This window comes from Apodemus sylvaticus, chromosome 5 (assembly GCF_947179515.1).
Source record: "Apodemus sylvaticus chromosome 5, mApoSyl1.1, whole genome shotgun sequence".
Lineage (NCBI taxonomy): Eukaryota > Metazoa > Chordata > Mammalia > Rodentia > Muridae > Apodemus > Apodemus sylvaticus.
The window spans coordinates 71,951,997-71,968,676 of NC_067476.1; the positions used below are offsets into that span (position 1 = coordinate 71,951,997).

Sequence of the window (16,680 nt, forward strand, 5' to 3'; positions counted from 1 at the left end):
AGAGGGCAGACAGGAAGTGGGCCCCAGGTATGAAACCTTAAGGCCCACCCACAGTGCTCCACTTCCTCCAGTCCGGCTCTACTCCCTGAAGGTTCCACAACCTTTCAAAGCAAGGCCACTGTCTGGTGACCAAATGTTCAAACACATCAGGCTGGGGAGGTGGGGAATCCAAACTACTACATAAGCTAAAGGTAACTAAGGCCTTCCTCTAGGTCATAGAGTCTAGGAAGTAGGGTTAGAGAAATAAAAAGGGGAGAAAATACATTCTGTGAAGTCCTGTAGTGTTAATTTTAATGTATTATTTTAAAATATGAAAAAGTGATCAGGAGGCAGGAGAAGTAGATCAGCAGTTAAAACATTTGCCACAGAGCAGCAGAACTAAACAGCAGATCCACAAACCATGGAAATGCTGAGTGGGTGTGGCCTCAGAACAGTGTGTGACCTCAGATCAAGCCAGCTAGCTAGCTAGACTAGCCATATTTTCAAGCTCTGTGTTTGACTGTGAGAACCAGCATCACTGAATAAAGTGCAAAAGCAATCTCTCTCTCTCTCTCTCTCTCTCTCTCTCTCTCTCTCTCTCTCTCTCTCTCACACACACACACACACACACGCGCGCGCGCACGCACATGCACACACAAACACAGAATCCGCAGACACGAGATTTCTGTTCTTCTGTAGCAGAAAAATGAAAATCTAACACAGAAGCAAATTTTCACTCTTTCTCCCACAATCATGCATGTCACCCAAAAGCACACGATGTCCCCAGAGCTCTAACATACCATGTTAGACTCAGACGCAGCACACAGTCATAAGTTTCTAAACTGGTACAGGGCAATAGCCTGAGACAAGATGAATACTCTGTCTCATCTTGGTCTGGGAATATCCACCCCTGGAAGCCACTTCCTGACACACTCTGATAAGAACATGCCTCAGAGTCAAAGCTTACAAGGGACACGTCAGGCAGGGCCAACCCAACAGCTTTACACACATTACAGTACATGCTGAGCACGCGTTTTCTGCTCAGTCACGTCTGTGTTCTTTGACATCTTCAAGGCTGGGTAAGCACAAGTTGCATTTCTGCTTCAGTGGCAACGTGATATGCTACTTCCTACCACTGACGTTTCATGTGTCTTCTGTTGGCTTAAAGATGGGCAGATCTTAGCAACAAACACCAAGCTACCATATACGTTTTTTAATAAACAATACATTTATTAAATTTAAAACCTAATTTTATAAATTTAAAATCTAGGAACCAAAACAAGTCTTAAAAAAGATTGATCTGAGGGCTGAAGAGACAGCTTAGTAGCTGAGATCACTGCAGAGGCCTTACCTTGCTGTGATTCCCACTACCTACATGGTGGCTCACAACTACCTGTAACTCCATTTGCAGGGGAGTCAGTGTCTTCTTCTGGCCTCTGTGGGCACTGAATGCATGTAATACAAACATGCAGGCACAAAATAAAAATAATCTCTTTATTTTAAAGAAGACTGCTTAAAAAATGAGATGCAGTAAAACAAAGACTCCTGACACTATCTGCACGTGTAATTCTATTGGTACTTTTGCATCAGGTAATTTAATTACAACTGAAATTCACAGTCAAGAGCAAGAAAGCTCTAGAAGAGTCCAACACATGATTCTGTGTGGTCTTTTATAGACAGACAGGAAGTCTGTCTGTAAGTGTCAAGCACAGATCCAGCCTCACCTCTGTCTGCACCATCAAAGGCCTGTGCATCCGAAGATCATAGACAATCCCGTACACATCCACGGTGTTTTCATTCTCTATCTGATAGATCAGGCGATCGATAGCAATGAAAGTGCCCGTCCTTCCAACCCCAGCACTGGAAGACAGAAATGAGCACATCACCATCAGTTGCCTCTCCACAGACCTCCCAGCCCCTCCATTGGTACCCACATCTTCATTATCACTGAGGCCAATACACGGCTCCCTAACTGCAGCTTCAAGAGAGTCAGGGCACTCACTTGAGTTAAAAGTCACAAACTAAACCTCTTGCTAACCTTCTCACTCCCGTGCCAATCAAAGGGTCCTGCAGCCTAAGTCACAAAGTTGCATCTAATTCTTCCTGTTCTATCATAGGCACGGTAGCACCCTTTCTGTAAAGGACCAGATGGCCAATACCCTCAGCTGAGCACATTACACCACTGCAGTAAAAAAGAAATGCAAATGAGCAAGCCAGTGGGTGTGGCTGGGTTCCAGTGAGGTTTTATCTATAAAAGGAAGCAGTGTCTGGCCCATGGGCTATCTATCTCACCAACTCCTTTCCACAGTCTCCTGGCTCAGGGACGAAGGCCACAGTCCCCTCTTGAATTTCCAACTGCCTATTGCATTTCCTCTTGGGCATTGCTTTGGTGGGAAGGGGGGTGTTCATAAATATATACATTTTAAGTTGTCACACACACATGCACACACTGCCAACTGTGCATACCTGCAGTGCACCAGGATTGGTGACTCAGGAGGGATCTGCTTCATGTAATCCCGGACCAGGTACCGGAAGTTGATGAGCAGGTCGGTGGTGTCAGGAACACCATGGTCAGGCCAGGAGGTGAAATGGAACTGCCGCAGAGGATGACTCTCACTATTCTGCATCTAGAAGCCAACAAAACAGGTTAGAGAACCAGAGAGTCGGGACACCTAACAATAGCACCACAGTGAGTGAAATCAAGCAGGCCTGAAAACTGTACTGCATAAAACAGAACACAGGCAGCCAGGCAGGAGTCACTCCCCAGAAATTCCTATTTGATCCCCCTCACCAAATCCCCATAATGTTCCCAAGAAGGAAGGGTTTCATCTTCCCTACTAAAGATGGACATCAGAGGCTCAGAGGAAATGGCAACAACCACCTGAAGGTCACCCTATGTGGAGACAACACACCCAGTTCAATTTTGAGATTAGATGGCTTCTGTTCTCGGATACCAGCCAGTAACAGCCCCACACCCACACGCCTGCTCCTCCTGGGAACTTCATGAGCCCCATTCTACAGCCCACCTGTAAATGCCACTCCCCTTAAAGCCCAAAATCATTTCCTTAAGTATGGGCAGGAGGTCTACACCTGTGGGCAAGAACCACCTGGTAAGTCCTGGGCTCTCTAGATAGTATGTGGTACTATTACACAACTGGCAAACACCAAGCAACTATTTAGAACTAGAGTGGTCTAAGAAAGGAATACACATTCACACACAGAGAGAGAAATACACTACACACACCACAAATGCACACACAAACACACACACATACATACACACTACATACACACAAACAACTCAGTCTGCTACTTTAACATCTGGCAGGCAGGAGACAACAGACACTATCAGACAAAACTAGTCAATTACACAGTTTGTATTCTACCTTAGACCAAGCATGTGCCTATAATTACCAAAACTCTGTCCCCTGGGGTCAGTCCTGTCCCTGCCTATCCTTGACTCAACTATATTCATTGGTCTGTACCTGACCTTACCATATGTTCCCTCAGGAGGTCAATGGGCATCTCTATCACTAAAGCTAATTTTTTATCTTTATTCATTATAAAAGCAATAAATTTACACTATTCAAAATTTGAGAAATAGGAGAAAGGGCACTGAGGAGCTTCCTTGCAGATAACTAATGTCATAAATGTTATCATTAGGATTTACTGAGAGAAGAAATCAACTGGGAAGGAAGAGTACGGAAGAGAGGAAGAGACACAAAGAAACCATGGAAAGTAGAACTTTTCAGAAGCAGTTCTGCAGAGGAGTAAGAAGCAGGGTGTGGACAGAGGGCAAGGAGCAGGGGACAGGAAGCCTGAGGTCAGGGGACAGGAAGCAGGGAGGCAGGGAGCAGAGGAGCAGGGGGCAAGGGAACAGGGGACGCGGGCAGGGAGGCAAGAACGAGGGTTGGGGCAGAGACTAAGGGTGGTAGTCAAAAGAAATGGTGCTCTATCTGTAATGTTCTCACTCTATAAAAGGGAAATGTATGCATGTATTTCGCATAATTATAAAGCACTATTTTAGAAAATGCCATGTGGAAGCCTATATATGCCCAAAATAAGAAAAGGCTTTGGTAGGGATCATGAAATCTCTAGAATCTGTAGAGTTTCATTAATACAAACACAAAGAGAGCAATAGCATTCTCTGTATTTCATCCTGGCAGGCAAGAGACAGCTGACACTATCATAACAAAACTAGTCAATCACACAGTTTGTATCCTACCTTAGACCTATGCACAAAAGGTGAACTCCAAGCAGAAGCCGATAGGGATAGTAGACATGCCAGTCAACTTAAATGGGCAAAGCCTGCAGAAATAAGCCTGGCATATCTCTAATGTCCCTCACTGTGACCTTACGTATACAAGTGGTCATGTCAGTGTGTGCTGAACATCCCCAAAGGAGGACCTGAAATATTCCTGAGACCAGAAACTCTGAGACCCAGTAAGTAGTAAGAATCAGTATCTCATATACTGTCTCACCTATCTTCATCTTACAAACTAGAACCCAATCTACCAGTCCCTGATAAAATGTGATACCACAAAGCCTATATATGGGCTTTTCTATGGTTCACAGTCACATAAAGGCTAAGCTTACATGGCAACACAGACCTGTAATTCCAGCACTGAGGCAGAAGCAGAGGCCCATGAGTTTAAGGCCAGCCTGGGCTACCTAGTAAGACACTCTCTCAAAACTTCGTCTCCTAGTACGTATCGATGGCACTACTGTTCACATCTCCTCAGCATCCATAGGGATTGATCCCAGGAAAATCTGTGGATGCTCAGGATCCCAAAGTAATACCAGCATGTGTGTGTCCAGAATGCGCACATACTCCTGTGCACAGTCATACAGACATACATTACAGCATACCCTACACAGCCCCGAAGCATAGTAGGCTATACCATCCAGGTTTGTGTAAGTACAGTCCATGGTGTTCACACAGACACGGAACACACCTCATAACACAGCCCTGCTGGTCAACAACATGTGATTATACTTTAGATCATTTCTAAACTCTATTACCTAGTGTGTTTTAACTAGCTGTTATACTGTATGGCTTAGGGAATGATGAACTTAAATGCACATGTTAAATACAAACACAATTTTTACTCTGAGTACTTTCAATCTGGGTTGGTTGAATTCACGGTCAAATGGCACAGCAGGGGTAGGAGGGGCTGGCCAGCTGTGGGCTCCATGGTTGTCATCTAAAAGCTTGACGTGAAGCTGAATGCACACAGTCTCAAAAGTTAGCTAGTTGCACATGTGGCTTCCAAACTGTTCTACCCCCACGAATGATCCTGCCAGTACGATTTAAATGTACTGTGAGCATGTATGAAATACCAAAGAACAGGTGACGGTGATAAAGGAGACGACGACAACACTGGACCCGTGCCCAAGAGAAACGGGAACAAGCGCAGAGACTGCTCATCTCTTAAAGGAGCTTCTGAATAAACGATCTTGTGAAGATAAACAATGCGAGTCTGAGCTCTCTGACCCGCGAGCCCATTCCTGGACTCCACAGCACGTCTTCATGTCAGAGACTCAAGCTTGAGCTCACCAGATCAAAAGCGATGACCATTTAGGTCCTCAATGTGAGCTAGAAAATGTTAAACCATTTATTTCCACACTCAGTTGATGTCAATGTTAACTCAGGACGCTTTCTCTACTTTTAAACACTCACTAGAAAAGAAAAATAGGCTCAGCTTTCAGAATGTCTATATGATTTAAGTGGATTCCGCCTTCAGCTTAAGGCGGAAAGGGAGGACAGTGCATATGTCCTAGAATCCAAATCCTGGAATCAATATAAACTGTTCCTAGCAATAAGCACGCCCCCATGCATATCCACACCCAGATGACCTAAAGGCCTCCTGGGAAGTGTCACTGACTCAGTCATGCTCATAAGACTCATTTATTCAGAAAGGACACCAAAGGTCCCTCAAGAAAGTAAAGCTAGAGGCTCCTTAGAGGGCACGTAGATATGGGCACTTTAATTCTGAAAAAAATAAAAGAAGCAAAAATGCTTTTCTCATGCATCAAATATTAGTTATTCTCAATATTACTATCCATTGCATTTCTCAGGTCAATCTTGACTTACGTTTTTTACCACGAAATCTCTGATGGTCCATTCTGGAAGAACGACTTCTGATGTCATTGCCACCGTGATGTCCCCATAGTCATGAGCCTGCTTGGAAGGCCAATACTCCTCACACTTGGTCTAGAATACAAGATTTAGATGTATAAAATCTCAGGGGTCACACACCCACCGTCATCAAAGCCTCACAAGGAAAAACAAGTCATGAAACTGTCATGGGGGGGGGCGGGGCTGGAGAGATGGTTCAGCAGTTATGAGCACTGACTGCTTTTCTGAATGTCCTGAGTTCAAATCCCAGCAACCACATGGTGGCTCACAACCATTTGTAATAAGATCTGAATCCCTATTCTGGAGTGTCTGAAGACAGCTACAGTGAACTTACATATAACAAATAAATAAATCTTCAAAAAAAAATGAAAAAAGAAACTGTCATGGGGGACTGCTCAGTCCCTTATCAGGGTCTGTTTGACCCAAACACAGAGATACACACATGTCCTAACAACTCAAAATAACGTAAGTGGGACTTTAAGAGAAATGATTCAGGTCTGTGAGGTCATTCAGCAGTAAGTCACTAGCTGTGCAAACCTACAGACCTGAGTCCAGTACTCACACCCCATTTCCAGACACATCACACGGACCGTGTATTTGACCACGTATTTCCTGTGGCATATATATTCTCTCACACACATATATACACATCATACACACAATATAATAGATTTTAAGGAATTATGTCCAACAGGTTTCAGTTACCACCTGGGACAGCGGCACTCATGGAGAACACCCGGCCACCAGCCACACCATCGAGCTGTCAGAGCCTCCCTTCTCAATCAACAAGGAGCACTGAGACAGAAACATCCCGCAGACAACTCTGGTGGATAAGGAGGTGTGAGAATCACTGACTCAGGGACTCAAGAAAGGAATCTACACTTAGGGGGGTTGTAGAGGGAGAGAGGGAGAGAATGAATACCTTATTCTAGACATGAGAGTTCATGCCAAAAATCTCATTATTTAGGAGGCTGAAACAGGTGAATTGCTCTAAGTTCAAGTCCAACCTAGGCTAAGAGTGAAACCCTGTCTCAAAAAACAAACAAACAACAACAAAACGTAAGCCACTAATAGCTGGGGTGTTGCTCGGTGGCAAGGCATGGCACACTGAGACATGTAACATGGACTGAGCCAAGGCCCTGCGTCCAATCCCGAACACTAAATAATAATAGTAATTAATAACTCCCCATAAAGTAATATTCATTCTCATTCTTCAGGTACACAGTTTTTAAATTTGGCATGTGTGTTTTCAACTCATCTCTATTTAAGGAAATGTGATATTTTTATTCCCAGAACAGATCCTCCTTTCTGTGACAGTAATGGCAGGTTGGTTCCAGGCCACACAGGAAGAGAGGGGGCTGCTGAGACCCACCTGGAGATACGTCTGCAAATGCTTTTAACGTTAAAGTCTGAAAATCAGAGATTTAGGAGTTGGCTGCTTAGAGACTGCACAGATAGGCTTTACAGGCACAGAGCTGACGACGGCAGAGCCTTGTGGTCTCTGGTACCGCACCCTAGGCCCCCGCAGTGCCCACTGCACTGACCCAGCTCCATCCACTCACCAACTCCAGCAGCAGAGAGTCCATCACAGACATTACTATGACCCCACAACAAAACATAATAAAAATATTTTTCACATTTTTTTTACATCTTCTTTCTAAAAATACAGAACATTTTCTAAAGATGGAAGTATTAATGTTTGGGAAGAGTGCTTTTTAAAAGACAAGTGGGCCAGGCAGTGGTAGCCCACGCCTTTAATCCCAGCACTTAGGAGGCAGAGGCAAGTGGATTTCTGAGTTCAAGGCCAGCCTGGTCTCCAGAGTGAGTTCCAGGACAGCCAGGGCTATACAGAGAAACCCTGTCTCAGAAAAAAGAAAAAACAAAAAACAAAAAACAAAAAAAGAAAAAAAAAACAGGTGGATTTCAAGATATCCTCTACCACAATGAAATTAATTTATGATTTTTCAAAAGACACTTACCCTTCCCTGCTCCACGCATTTGGTCAACATAACAATGGCATATACGTTCTTCTCCCAAACCATACGCCAAAAATCCTTCAAAGTGTTGGGTAAAGGTCCTTGTGTGGCAATGAAATCTTTCTTGGAATGGTATCCCTAGAAAGAGAAAGCTCAGTCGTCATCAAAGGCACAGAGAGACCTGCTCCTATTCAGGGGAACCCCGAGGCCACGAGCAGCCACCCACTTACAGGCATGTAGTTGGCATTGATGTAGTCATCCGTGGAATGGGTCTGGACTGAAAGTTTGACTCGAGAAATATCATCTGTGGCATTAAAAGAAAGAGAGATCCTCATTCTACGCCATGCTTCAGGAAAGTTGCAAGCAGGAAAATTTTAGTACACACTACTTCACATCTAACATTCATGACGTCACTTGATCCCCGTGGACAGACTGTGACGGTGGCACAGAGAAGGTGCATGACAGCCTTTAGAGAAGTAGGACTGAACCTAGGCAGCCTGACAGCCAGGCTCACATTCCTACCCCTCAGACTAAAGAAGCACACACTCAGCAGTCTTGGGCATCTGCTCTGAGCAGGACAGGTGCTAAGCAACCACATTCACACCTCAAAACCATCCCACAAGCTTTCAAGATAAGGAAATCAGGAGTTTCAGAGACGGAGTGACAATTCCAAGGCCTTCTATCTGGGGAACAGCAGACAGAATTTGAACTCAGAGCCTATTCTACTATGGCAAAGAAGACATCCAAGTTAACCTTTCTCCCACTGGAGAAACCTTTCTCCAAACATCAAAACCCCAGCCTTAAAAAGTTGTTCCTGGACTGGTGAGATGGCTAGGCCATTTAAGGTGCTTGATGCCAAACCTGATGGCCTAAGTTTGCCCCCAAGGCCCACATGATGGAGGGAGAGATTATTCTCTGAACTCCACACATATGCTATGGCACAGCTACACCCATATCTATACACAATTAATAAATTAAAGACAGATGGATGAATAGATAGATAGATAGATAGATAGGCAGACAGATCAGGGATGGATGATAGATGACAGACACATACAGTTCTAAATTTGGAGTTGTAGAGATAGCTCCATCAGTAAAGTGCTTGCAATACAAGTCATGAGGGTCGTGGTTCAAACCCTAGTACCCACAGTGTACCCCTATAATCCCTGCACTGGAGAAGGAGAAACAGGAGGCCTTTGGGGCTCAATGGCCAGCTAATCTACTTGACTTAGCAAGATCCAGCTCTCAAAAATGAATAGTTGAGGAGGTGGGGAAGATCGGGGGGAGATGAGGGAGAGAAAAGTGGAATCAGAATATATTATATAAAGAATTATTTTCAATTAAAAAATAAGGCAGAACAATTGAGGAAGGCAACCCAGTGTCGACCTAAACTGAACACATAAAACTACTATGAATGGAGGGATCTAACATATGAACTTCTCATGTTTTCTAAACACCATTCTCATTTAGAGAGCATACGCACAAGCCTGCTCAACTCCAGAGGTGAAAATAACTAAAGAAAGTCCAAATGTCAGGATAAGTCACAGGTGGTAGCACCAAGGACAGCTCACAGGCCCCACCTGAATCCTACCCTCCCTGGGACAGAGCAGCACAGCAAGGGTGATGACAAGGTTCTCAAGTGAACTGTCTAGTCAATAGAAACAACACCCAAACATCAAACCCCAGGCCTGGCTCAAAGCTCTCTAAGTGCAGGCCAAACGTCCGAGTTAGTCTCAGGTCAGAGGCTCGAGAGTATCCCAGCATGGGTTCAAAATCACTTCTCTCTGATCAAGAACAAGACCCACTGACAAGTATAAGGAAAGAAACAGAAAAAGAACCCATAACCTAAAACATATTGAGCTTATTAAATACAAATCAATAAAAAAGCATGCCTTCAAATTAAAAAAAAAAAAAGACAGTTTGGTGTAAAAGTTACCCAAAAAAACAGCATCCTCACGACAAGCAGAGCGTGGCTAAGACCCACTGGCACTGCTCTCTGTGCCCTAACCCTGCGCCAACAGATCTCCACAGCAGAGAACTCACATCACGGGCCAACCTCTATACTTAGTTTGCTATTGCCTCACTGGGTAAGTGCTACTCCAGTTTCATTCCTTTTGCTTTTGACTCAAAGCAGCAGAGAGGGAAAGGGTTTACGTGGCTTACAATTCCAGATCACGCCATCATGCGGAAGGCAAGGCAGGAGCTTGAAGCATCATGTCACACTCACACATACAGAGCAGACACACGGACCTTTGCTTGCCTGTTCTCTCAGCAGACGGTCTCGCTTAGAGAGCTCAGAACCCTCTGCCTACAGAATGGTATTGCTCAACAGCTCTTCTCCTATTAATTAAAAATCAAAATAATGCCCCAAAGCCACCTCATGGGCCAGTCTGATCTAGATAACTCCTAACCCCCTTCCCAAGTGATTCTAGGCACAAGTAGACAGTCAAAACCAATCAGCCATGTACAAACTCTAGCAATTGCCCAAAGCAGGAAAGGACATAGATGTGACTGTTATTTAGCTATGGAACACACCCAGCAAGGAGAGAGTGTGGGGCTGGAGAGATGACTCAGCGGTTAAGAGGACTGCTCTTCCAGAGGTCCTGAGTTCAAATCCCAGCAACCACATGGTGGCTCACGACCATCTGTAATAGGATTTGATGCCCTCTTCTAGTTCTGGTGTGTCTGAAGATAGCTAGTGTGTGTGTGTGTGTGTATATATATACACACACATACATAAATTAACTTTTTTTTAAAAAAAGGAGAGAGTGTGACAAGGGACCTGTCCCTTTGCTGCCCCTTTCATCTAGAACAATCCAAACTAGAGTGTAACTCTAAACAGCACAGAACCTCGTTTCTTCACATACAGGATGGCTATCCTACCACCCACTCTAGAAGCGGAGGAGGACGTAAGGATTAATTGCATGTACTGCCCCTTCACAGAGTACTTGGCTCCTATGAGGTTAATGGTCGGGAGCATATCTGGTGCTGGATGGTGGTGGAGATACCCGGTGGGTATCACTGATTCTCATCTCTCTGCCATTCACAATGTGATGGCCAGAGACAAGGGGAGACGAAAGGAATAAAACCACTCACAGGGCAGGACATTGTTGTAGCGGTTCTTCCCTCTGTTTTCAGCTATTTCAGCTGTATATTTAGGTAAACTTATTCCAATCAGCTTCAGATCCTGAAAAGAAAAAAAGAAAAAAAAAAAAAAACGAGTTGTATATTTAATGGAGCATGGAGTGCAGTCAAAGGAATGCAGAGGCAGAACATGCTAACTACTGCGAACTAGAAAGAGGTGCGGAGCATCTAACCTCTAATACCTTCAAGTAGGCTCTTACAGGATATGGCTATGGAAGATGCAATCAAGGTAAAGTCACACTGGAATAGGGTGGGTCCTTAAACCTAATATGGGTAATGTCATAATACAGGTACAAAGACGCAGGCACACAAGAGGAAACACCTCATGGTGGTGATGGTGGCCATGCTTCTCCCAAACCAAAGGACAACTGGGCTTTCCAGAAGCTGGGAGACACATGGCATGGAAGGATCTCCCCTAGAGGCTACGGGATAGCAGGTCCTGCTGACACTGTGATCTGGAGCTTCTGGCCTCTAGAACAGTGAGACAATCAGCTCGTGGTCTTCAGCTATGCACGTCATGGCACTGAGCTAGGGCAGCGCCTGAGACAGGACAGAGGGGACTATGGAAGGGAAAGGATGACTCTTGTCTTCTAGGGGCTGGAAATCTACAGGAGAGGTGTGGTCAGGAGTCCCGAGCCTGGCGAAGCGGGTGAGGCGCACAGGCCACAGAGGGAACCAGGCAGTATAAGGACAAACTCAGCATAGCCAGAGACCGAGTCCTCGCTTGGGATCTGAGGAACCCTGGAGGAGGCAGCGTCGGAATGAGAATGGACTGTGATGGAGCTGAGGGCGGGACTGTAGGAGTGCTACTGCAGACCGCAATGGGCACATCATGCGGACACAAGCACACACACACCTTCTGTGGTACTACAGTTCCCTGGGCTACTTTGAGGTCACAGAGTCTAGAAGGCAAGAGACTGACAAAACTACTAACCCAGGGTTCCAATAATCCTCCCAAGTCAGCTCTGACCACAGAGCTGTCCAGCCTAAGACCCTCTGGCCCCTCTGGCTTCTTTGCTGTTCATAGAGCTTATTAGGGACTAGTTAATAATCCCCTAGCTTCAACCAACCATATCTGTCTCTCTGGATAATCTTCAGGTATCTATAAGAGTAAACACAGACTCCACCAGAAGCAAAGGTCCACTCGAGCTTCCTAGCCAACAGTGTGCCCCAGAGGGTCAGACACAATCGTCCCTCCCTCTAGGCTGCCTCTCACCCAAAGCTTCACCGTGAGACAGACGGGCAGAAAACACAGCTAACAACCACATACCTCGTATTCCTCTGCAAACCCACAGTTGGAGTCAGCTTGCTGCTTCTTAAAGTAGGCCTCAAAATTCTCTACTCGGATTAGCTTGGACCTAGGAAAACAAAAAACAACTGTTGTGGTTTTGTTTGTTTGCTTGCTTGCTTTTTCTCATTCAAAGCAGAAAAAAAAGGAAGCTTTAAAAATGAAGCTACTCACTTTTTAGGTCTTCATCATAGAAAAGAAAAAGAAAAAAAAGGAACAATTAGAAAGATGTGCTCGTTTTGGAAGTAAGCATCAACTCAAAAGAACAAAGCCAGCCGCAGGGTGTGCTAGAGATTAATGTAATGTTATTTTAAAAATGCTGAGATGTGAATCAGGAAAGCAGACCTGTTCTATAACTGACCGTATGTATGACCTGATAAATAGCTCATTTTTGAATAGAAATTATCTACTGTGGGCAGGGGCGCTGTGAACACAGCTCAGTGCGTCAGAGCGCTTTCTGCTCCAGCTCAAAGACTTGTGTTCCAATCCTCAGCACACACACAGAAGAACTGGTGTGGTGCAGCCACATGCACCTGTAATTCCAGTGCTCACACGGGGAAGAGACAGGAGGGTGACTGGGGCCTGCTGGCTGCCAGTGCTGCTCTGAATTTAGCAGGAACCCTGTCCCAAGTGAACAGAGCAATCATAGATAAAGAGTAAGATACCCAACATCCTCTCTGGCCTCTGAGCATACATGGGGATGCATATAAACTACACACACACACACACACACACATCTCTGTATTAGCAAAGCTGAAGAACATAGGGTGGGGGACAAAAATAAAGGGAGCTTCAGGTGAACTTGGTAAAACAAAGACTCCTTGCAGAAAAACAGCAAGAACTTCCATATGTCTGTGACCAATCTGTCAATCAGGAGAAATGACAGCTATTTCTATCAAAAAAAAAAAATGCTATAGATAGTCACTGAACAGACTGGGGGATTGAGACTCTTAAAATAAGTTCATAACTCAGAGACTTACTTAATTTGAGAAAAGGACACTTCATTATTCTTGGCACCTGTCCTATTTTAAAAGAAAGAAAAAGGCCATTAGACAAAGAACTTCATCCTGCTCTGCTGCCTGCCTTCCTCATAGCCACAGACACCGTTCTTTACCCAGCCCAGCACATAGCCTGTTCACGAGTACTTAATCTAACAGGCCAAGCAGGAAATGCAAACTAAAAATCTGCACACTTACTCTTTTATTACTGAGAAGAATCAAAATCTATTCGAGCAACTTTTTAGATTGTGTGTGTGCGCGTGCATGTGTGTGTGTGTGTGTGTGTGTGTGTGTGTGTGTGTGTGTGTGTGTGTGTGTAATTACATTCCCTTACTGTAAAAACAAGACTTCTTATTCCATGTTCTGCTTTTGAGGAAGCCATTGTATAAATTAATGCAAGAAGTGGGGGAAGTCCTAAAAGGGCCCCAGACCCCACACCAGTGCTCTGAGCACTGTTCTGCTGACCCCACACCAGTGCTGTGAGCAGTTCTGCTGACCCCACACCAGTGCTGTGAGCACTGTTCTGCTGACTCAGCTCCACCCAGAGCTAAACACACCCCAGCTTGGGCAGCATGTCCTGAAGTGGAAAGAAAGCATGTCCACTGACCAGTCCCTATCTGACTTGGAATTTAGCCTAAGAAAATAATAAACAAAGCAGGGCAGCCATTAATGTATAACAGAAGTCGACTGGGGTAAGCTGTGCAATCACAAGAAAGTGCTAAGAGCAGATTTGCTGTCATTATGGGCTCCCTGTTTCCTTTGCCCTTCTGGTGGGCATGGTTTTTTGCCACCCTGGGTTTGAGTCTGGGTACTAGTACTTTGTTTGCTGCTGGTTTGAGACAGGTCCAGCTCCATGGCTCTGACTAACTCTGCTTTCTACTGGGGCCTGGTTCCCTGTGCTGCTGTCCTGCCCTAAGAACTTGACTACTCACATTCCAGTTTTTTGCTCTAAGTTCTAACTCACTACTTTAGCAAAGCATTAAACATTTAATTGATATGAAGTATCTGATTTACTTGGGGGGAGGTAAAAGAAATACTGTTTTCTTGTTAAAACAGGTTTAGGTGGCACATGCCTATAATTCCAGCACTTGGTTGATAGAGGCAGATAGATCAGTAACTCAGGATCATCCTCTGCTACATTTGAGATTGCCTGGGATACACAAGACTGTCTTCAAAACAAAACAAAAAACAAACAAAAAAATAGGGGAGGATATCAAGAAAGCCCAATCCCAGGTGTAACTTTCCAGCTAGAAGCCCCTGGCAGTAAGCAAATTCCAACTGGCACACGGGCTTCCCAGAGCCAGGCAAGAGGAATGCAGTAAGTGCTAGGACCCAGTTCAAGTTCCTCTTCTGGCTTCTGCATCTAAAAAGGGCTTTTAAGACCTGCCTGTTAGAGCCTCAAGGAGACAATGAATCCAGGTACACAGAGCACTATTCTCACTAGTTGACTACACCACAGGGCGGCTGTACAAAGAGAACAGTGAATAAATACTTCATGGAGTGAGACATCTGCCAGTGTCCTCAGCTCCTTAAGCTGGGCCCTCATTCCCACACCACAGAGGAGAGTGTTAGGGCTTCCAACTGCTAGCAAGAATGGAACGTGAGTTCAAACTTGCCCAACTCTAAAATCATATGAAACTCTTAACACATTCATAGAATCCTGGCTTGAAAGTAGCATCCCGCGAGTCAGGGTGGGTCTGATGCAGCTGGGAGGAGGTTCAGAGTCAAACCATCCAACTGGCGTCAGACAGGAAATAAGACTGGCCCGGAAGCGACACTGGGAAGAACACGGGAGCTCTTTCAACTATTTCCTCTGGCTTTACAAACGGCTACCATTCCCTGTAATAAAAAGTTCCCTTAAAACAGTAGCACCTGATGATTAATAAGAAATATCACCTTTTCTTTCTCCAGAAGATGAAGCCTCCCACAGCCATGATGGCCAGGGCACCAAAGATACATCCAAACACTGCTCCGCAGATGACACCTGGGGAAGGTCCCAAGAGAGGCATGTCAAAGGGTGTTCACGAAGGGCCGTGTGCTACCCTACAGCCTGCCTGCCCACGCAGGATTTAGGGAGAGGGAGTGTGTACACACAGGGAACAGGTAAACATCTTTGGAGAACCGCGTTCAGGGGCTGCGCTCTTCTCCCTTCACCCACCATTAGCAGGATGGCCTTGAGAATGGACGGCAGAACCCTGACCTAGGTCTCTTTTCAGCCACAAACTCTGGGACCTGAGTCAGCTAAATCAGTGGTTTTTTCTTGTCAACTATGAGCCAAAGTACTTACAGCACCACATCCACCCTTTTTATGGGCTATTTAAGGGAAGGAGTAGGAACGCCCTGAATTTTGCTTCTGGATAATCTGTTCTACTCAGTACCTCTGAAAAGCAGACTAAAAAAACCAGTCAGCTACCTGTCTGTCCTGAAAAAGGAGGGGAATCCTCACCTTAGGTCGCTGAGATTCCCATATGTCTAGTTCTGTGACCTTAGGTAGGAGGAACACTTCACAAGGAGTTTAAGGTTAGAATTTCAGGCCTGCATTTAAGCCACTGTGTAACACTTGGCATGCCCCATCTCTAGGCCTTAGAAGTGTTATTTGTAAGCAGAGCTTAGACAAGACCATTTCTGTGGCTCCTTCTAATGTGAACATTCAAGGACTCTTAACGAAGTCACACAAGCCCACAAGTGAGTCTTAGAAAGCAAAGGACTAAGTAATCTGCACAAGTGTGACCAGTTTAGAGGAGAAGTGAGAGCTGTTCCTTCAAGCACCCCAGAGTGAAGAGCTAGGGTGACCCCAAAGACCAAAGGACATGTCAATTTCAGAGAGACGAAAACCTCCCCCCTCCCAGCCCTGAGAGAGGGGACAGACAGCAGGCTTCCGCAGACACAAGGCACAGAAGCCATGCCAGGGCTTTTGTTCCCCTCTACCTGGATCTTGGGGCAAGAACACGGCCTCTGAATATCGACTGAAAGACACATAGCTCTCATCCCCATTGATGAGGCCGTCGTTTTGAAGGTTATAGATAATATTGGTAAAGCCAGCAACGCAAGCCCTGTGAAGAGAAAAGGGAGAAGATAAGGTGACTGGGGTGTGTCTACCACCATAGTAGTACCACACAACCTTAAATTCATGAGGCTCAGCAGTCAACTTGCAAG

General features: G+C 45.2%; 1 protein-coding gene across 1 annotated transcript in view; it reads right to left on the reverse strand.

Moving 5' to 3' along the window:
• Positions 1–16,680, reverse strand: part of Ptprj (protein tyrosine phosphatase receptor type J) — a 149,162-nt gene that overhangs the window by 4,785 nt on the left and 127,697 nt on the right. The window contains exons 13-23 of the mRNA XM_052182895.1: positions 16,453–16,577; positions 15,421–15,508; positions 13,507–13,548; positions 12,701–12,709; positions 12,509–12,596; positions 11,191–11,281; positions 8,325–8,398; positions 8,098–8,232; positions 6,074–6,193; positions 2,446–2,606; positions 1,704–1,839 (exon numbers count right to left, since the gene is read on the reverse strand). Coding sequence (XP_052038855.1) covers positions 1,704–1,839; positions 2,446–2,606; positions 6,074–6,193; positions 8,098–8,232; positions 8,325–8,398; positions 11,191–11,281; positions 12,509–12,596; positions 12,701–12,709; positions 13,507–13,548; positions 15,421–15,508; positions 16,453–16,577 — 1,069 coding nt within the window. The remainder of the gene's footprint in view (positions 1–1,703; positions 1,840–2,445; positions 2,607–6,073; positions 6,194–8,097; positions 8,233–8,324; positions 8,399–11,190; positions 11,282–12,508; positions 12,597–12,700; positions 12,710–13,506; positions 13,549–15,420; positions 15,509–16,452; positions 16,578–16,680) is intronic.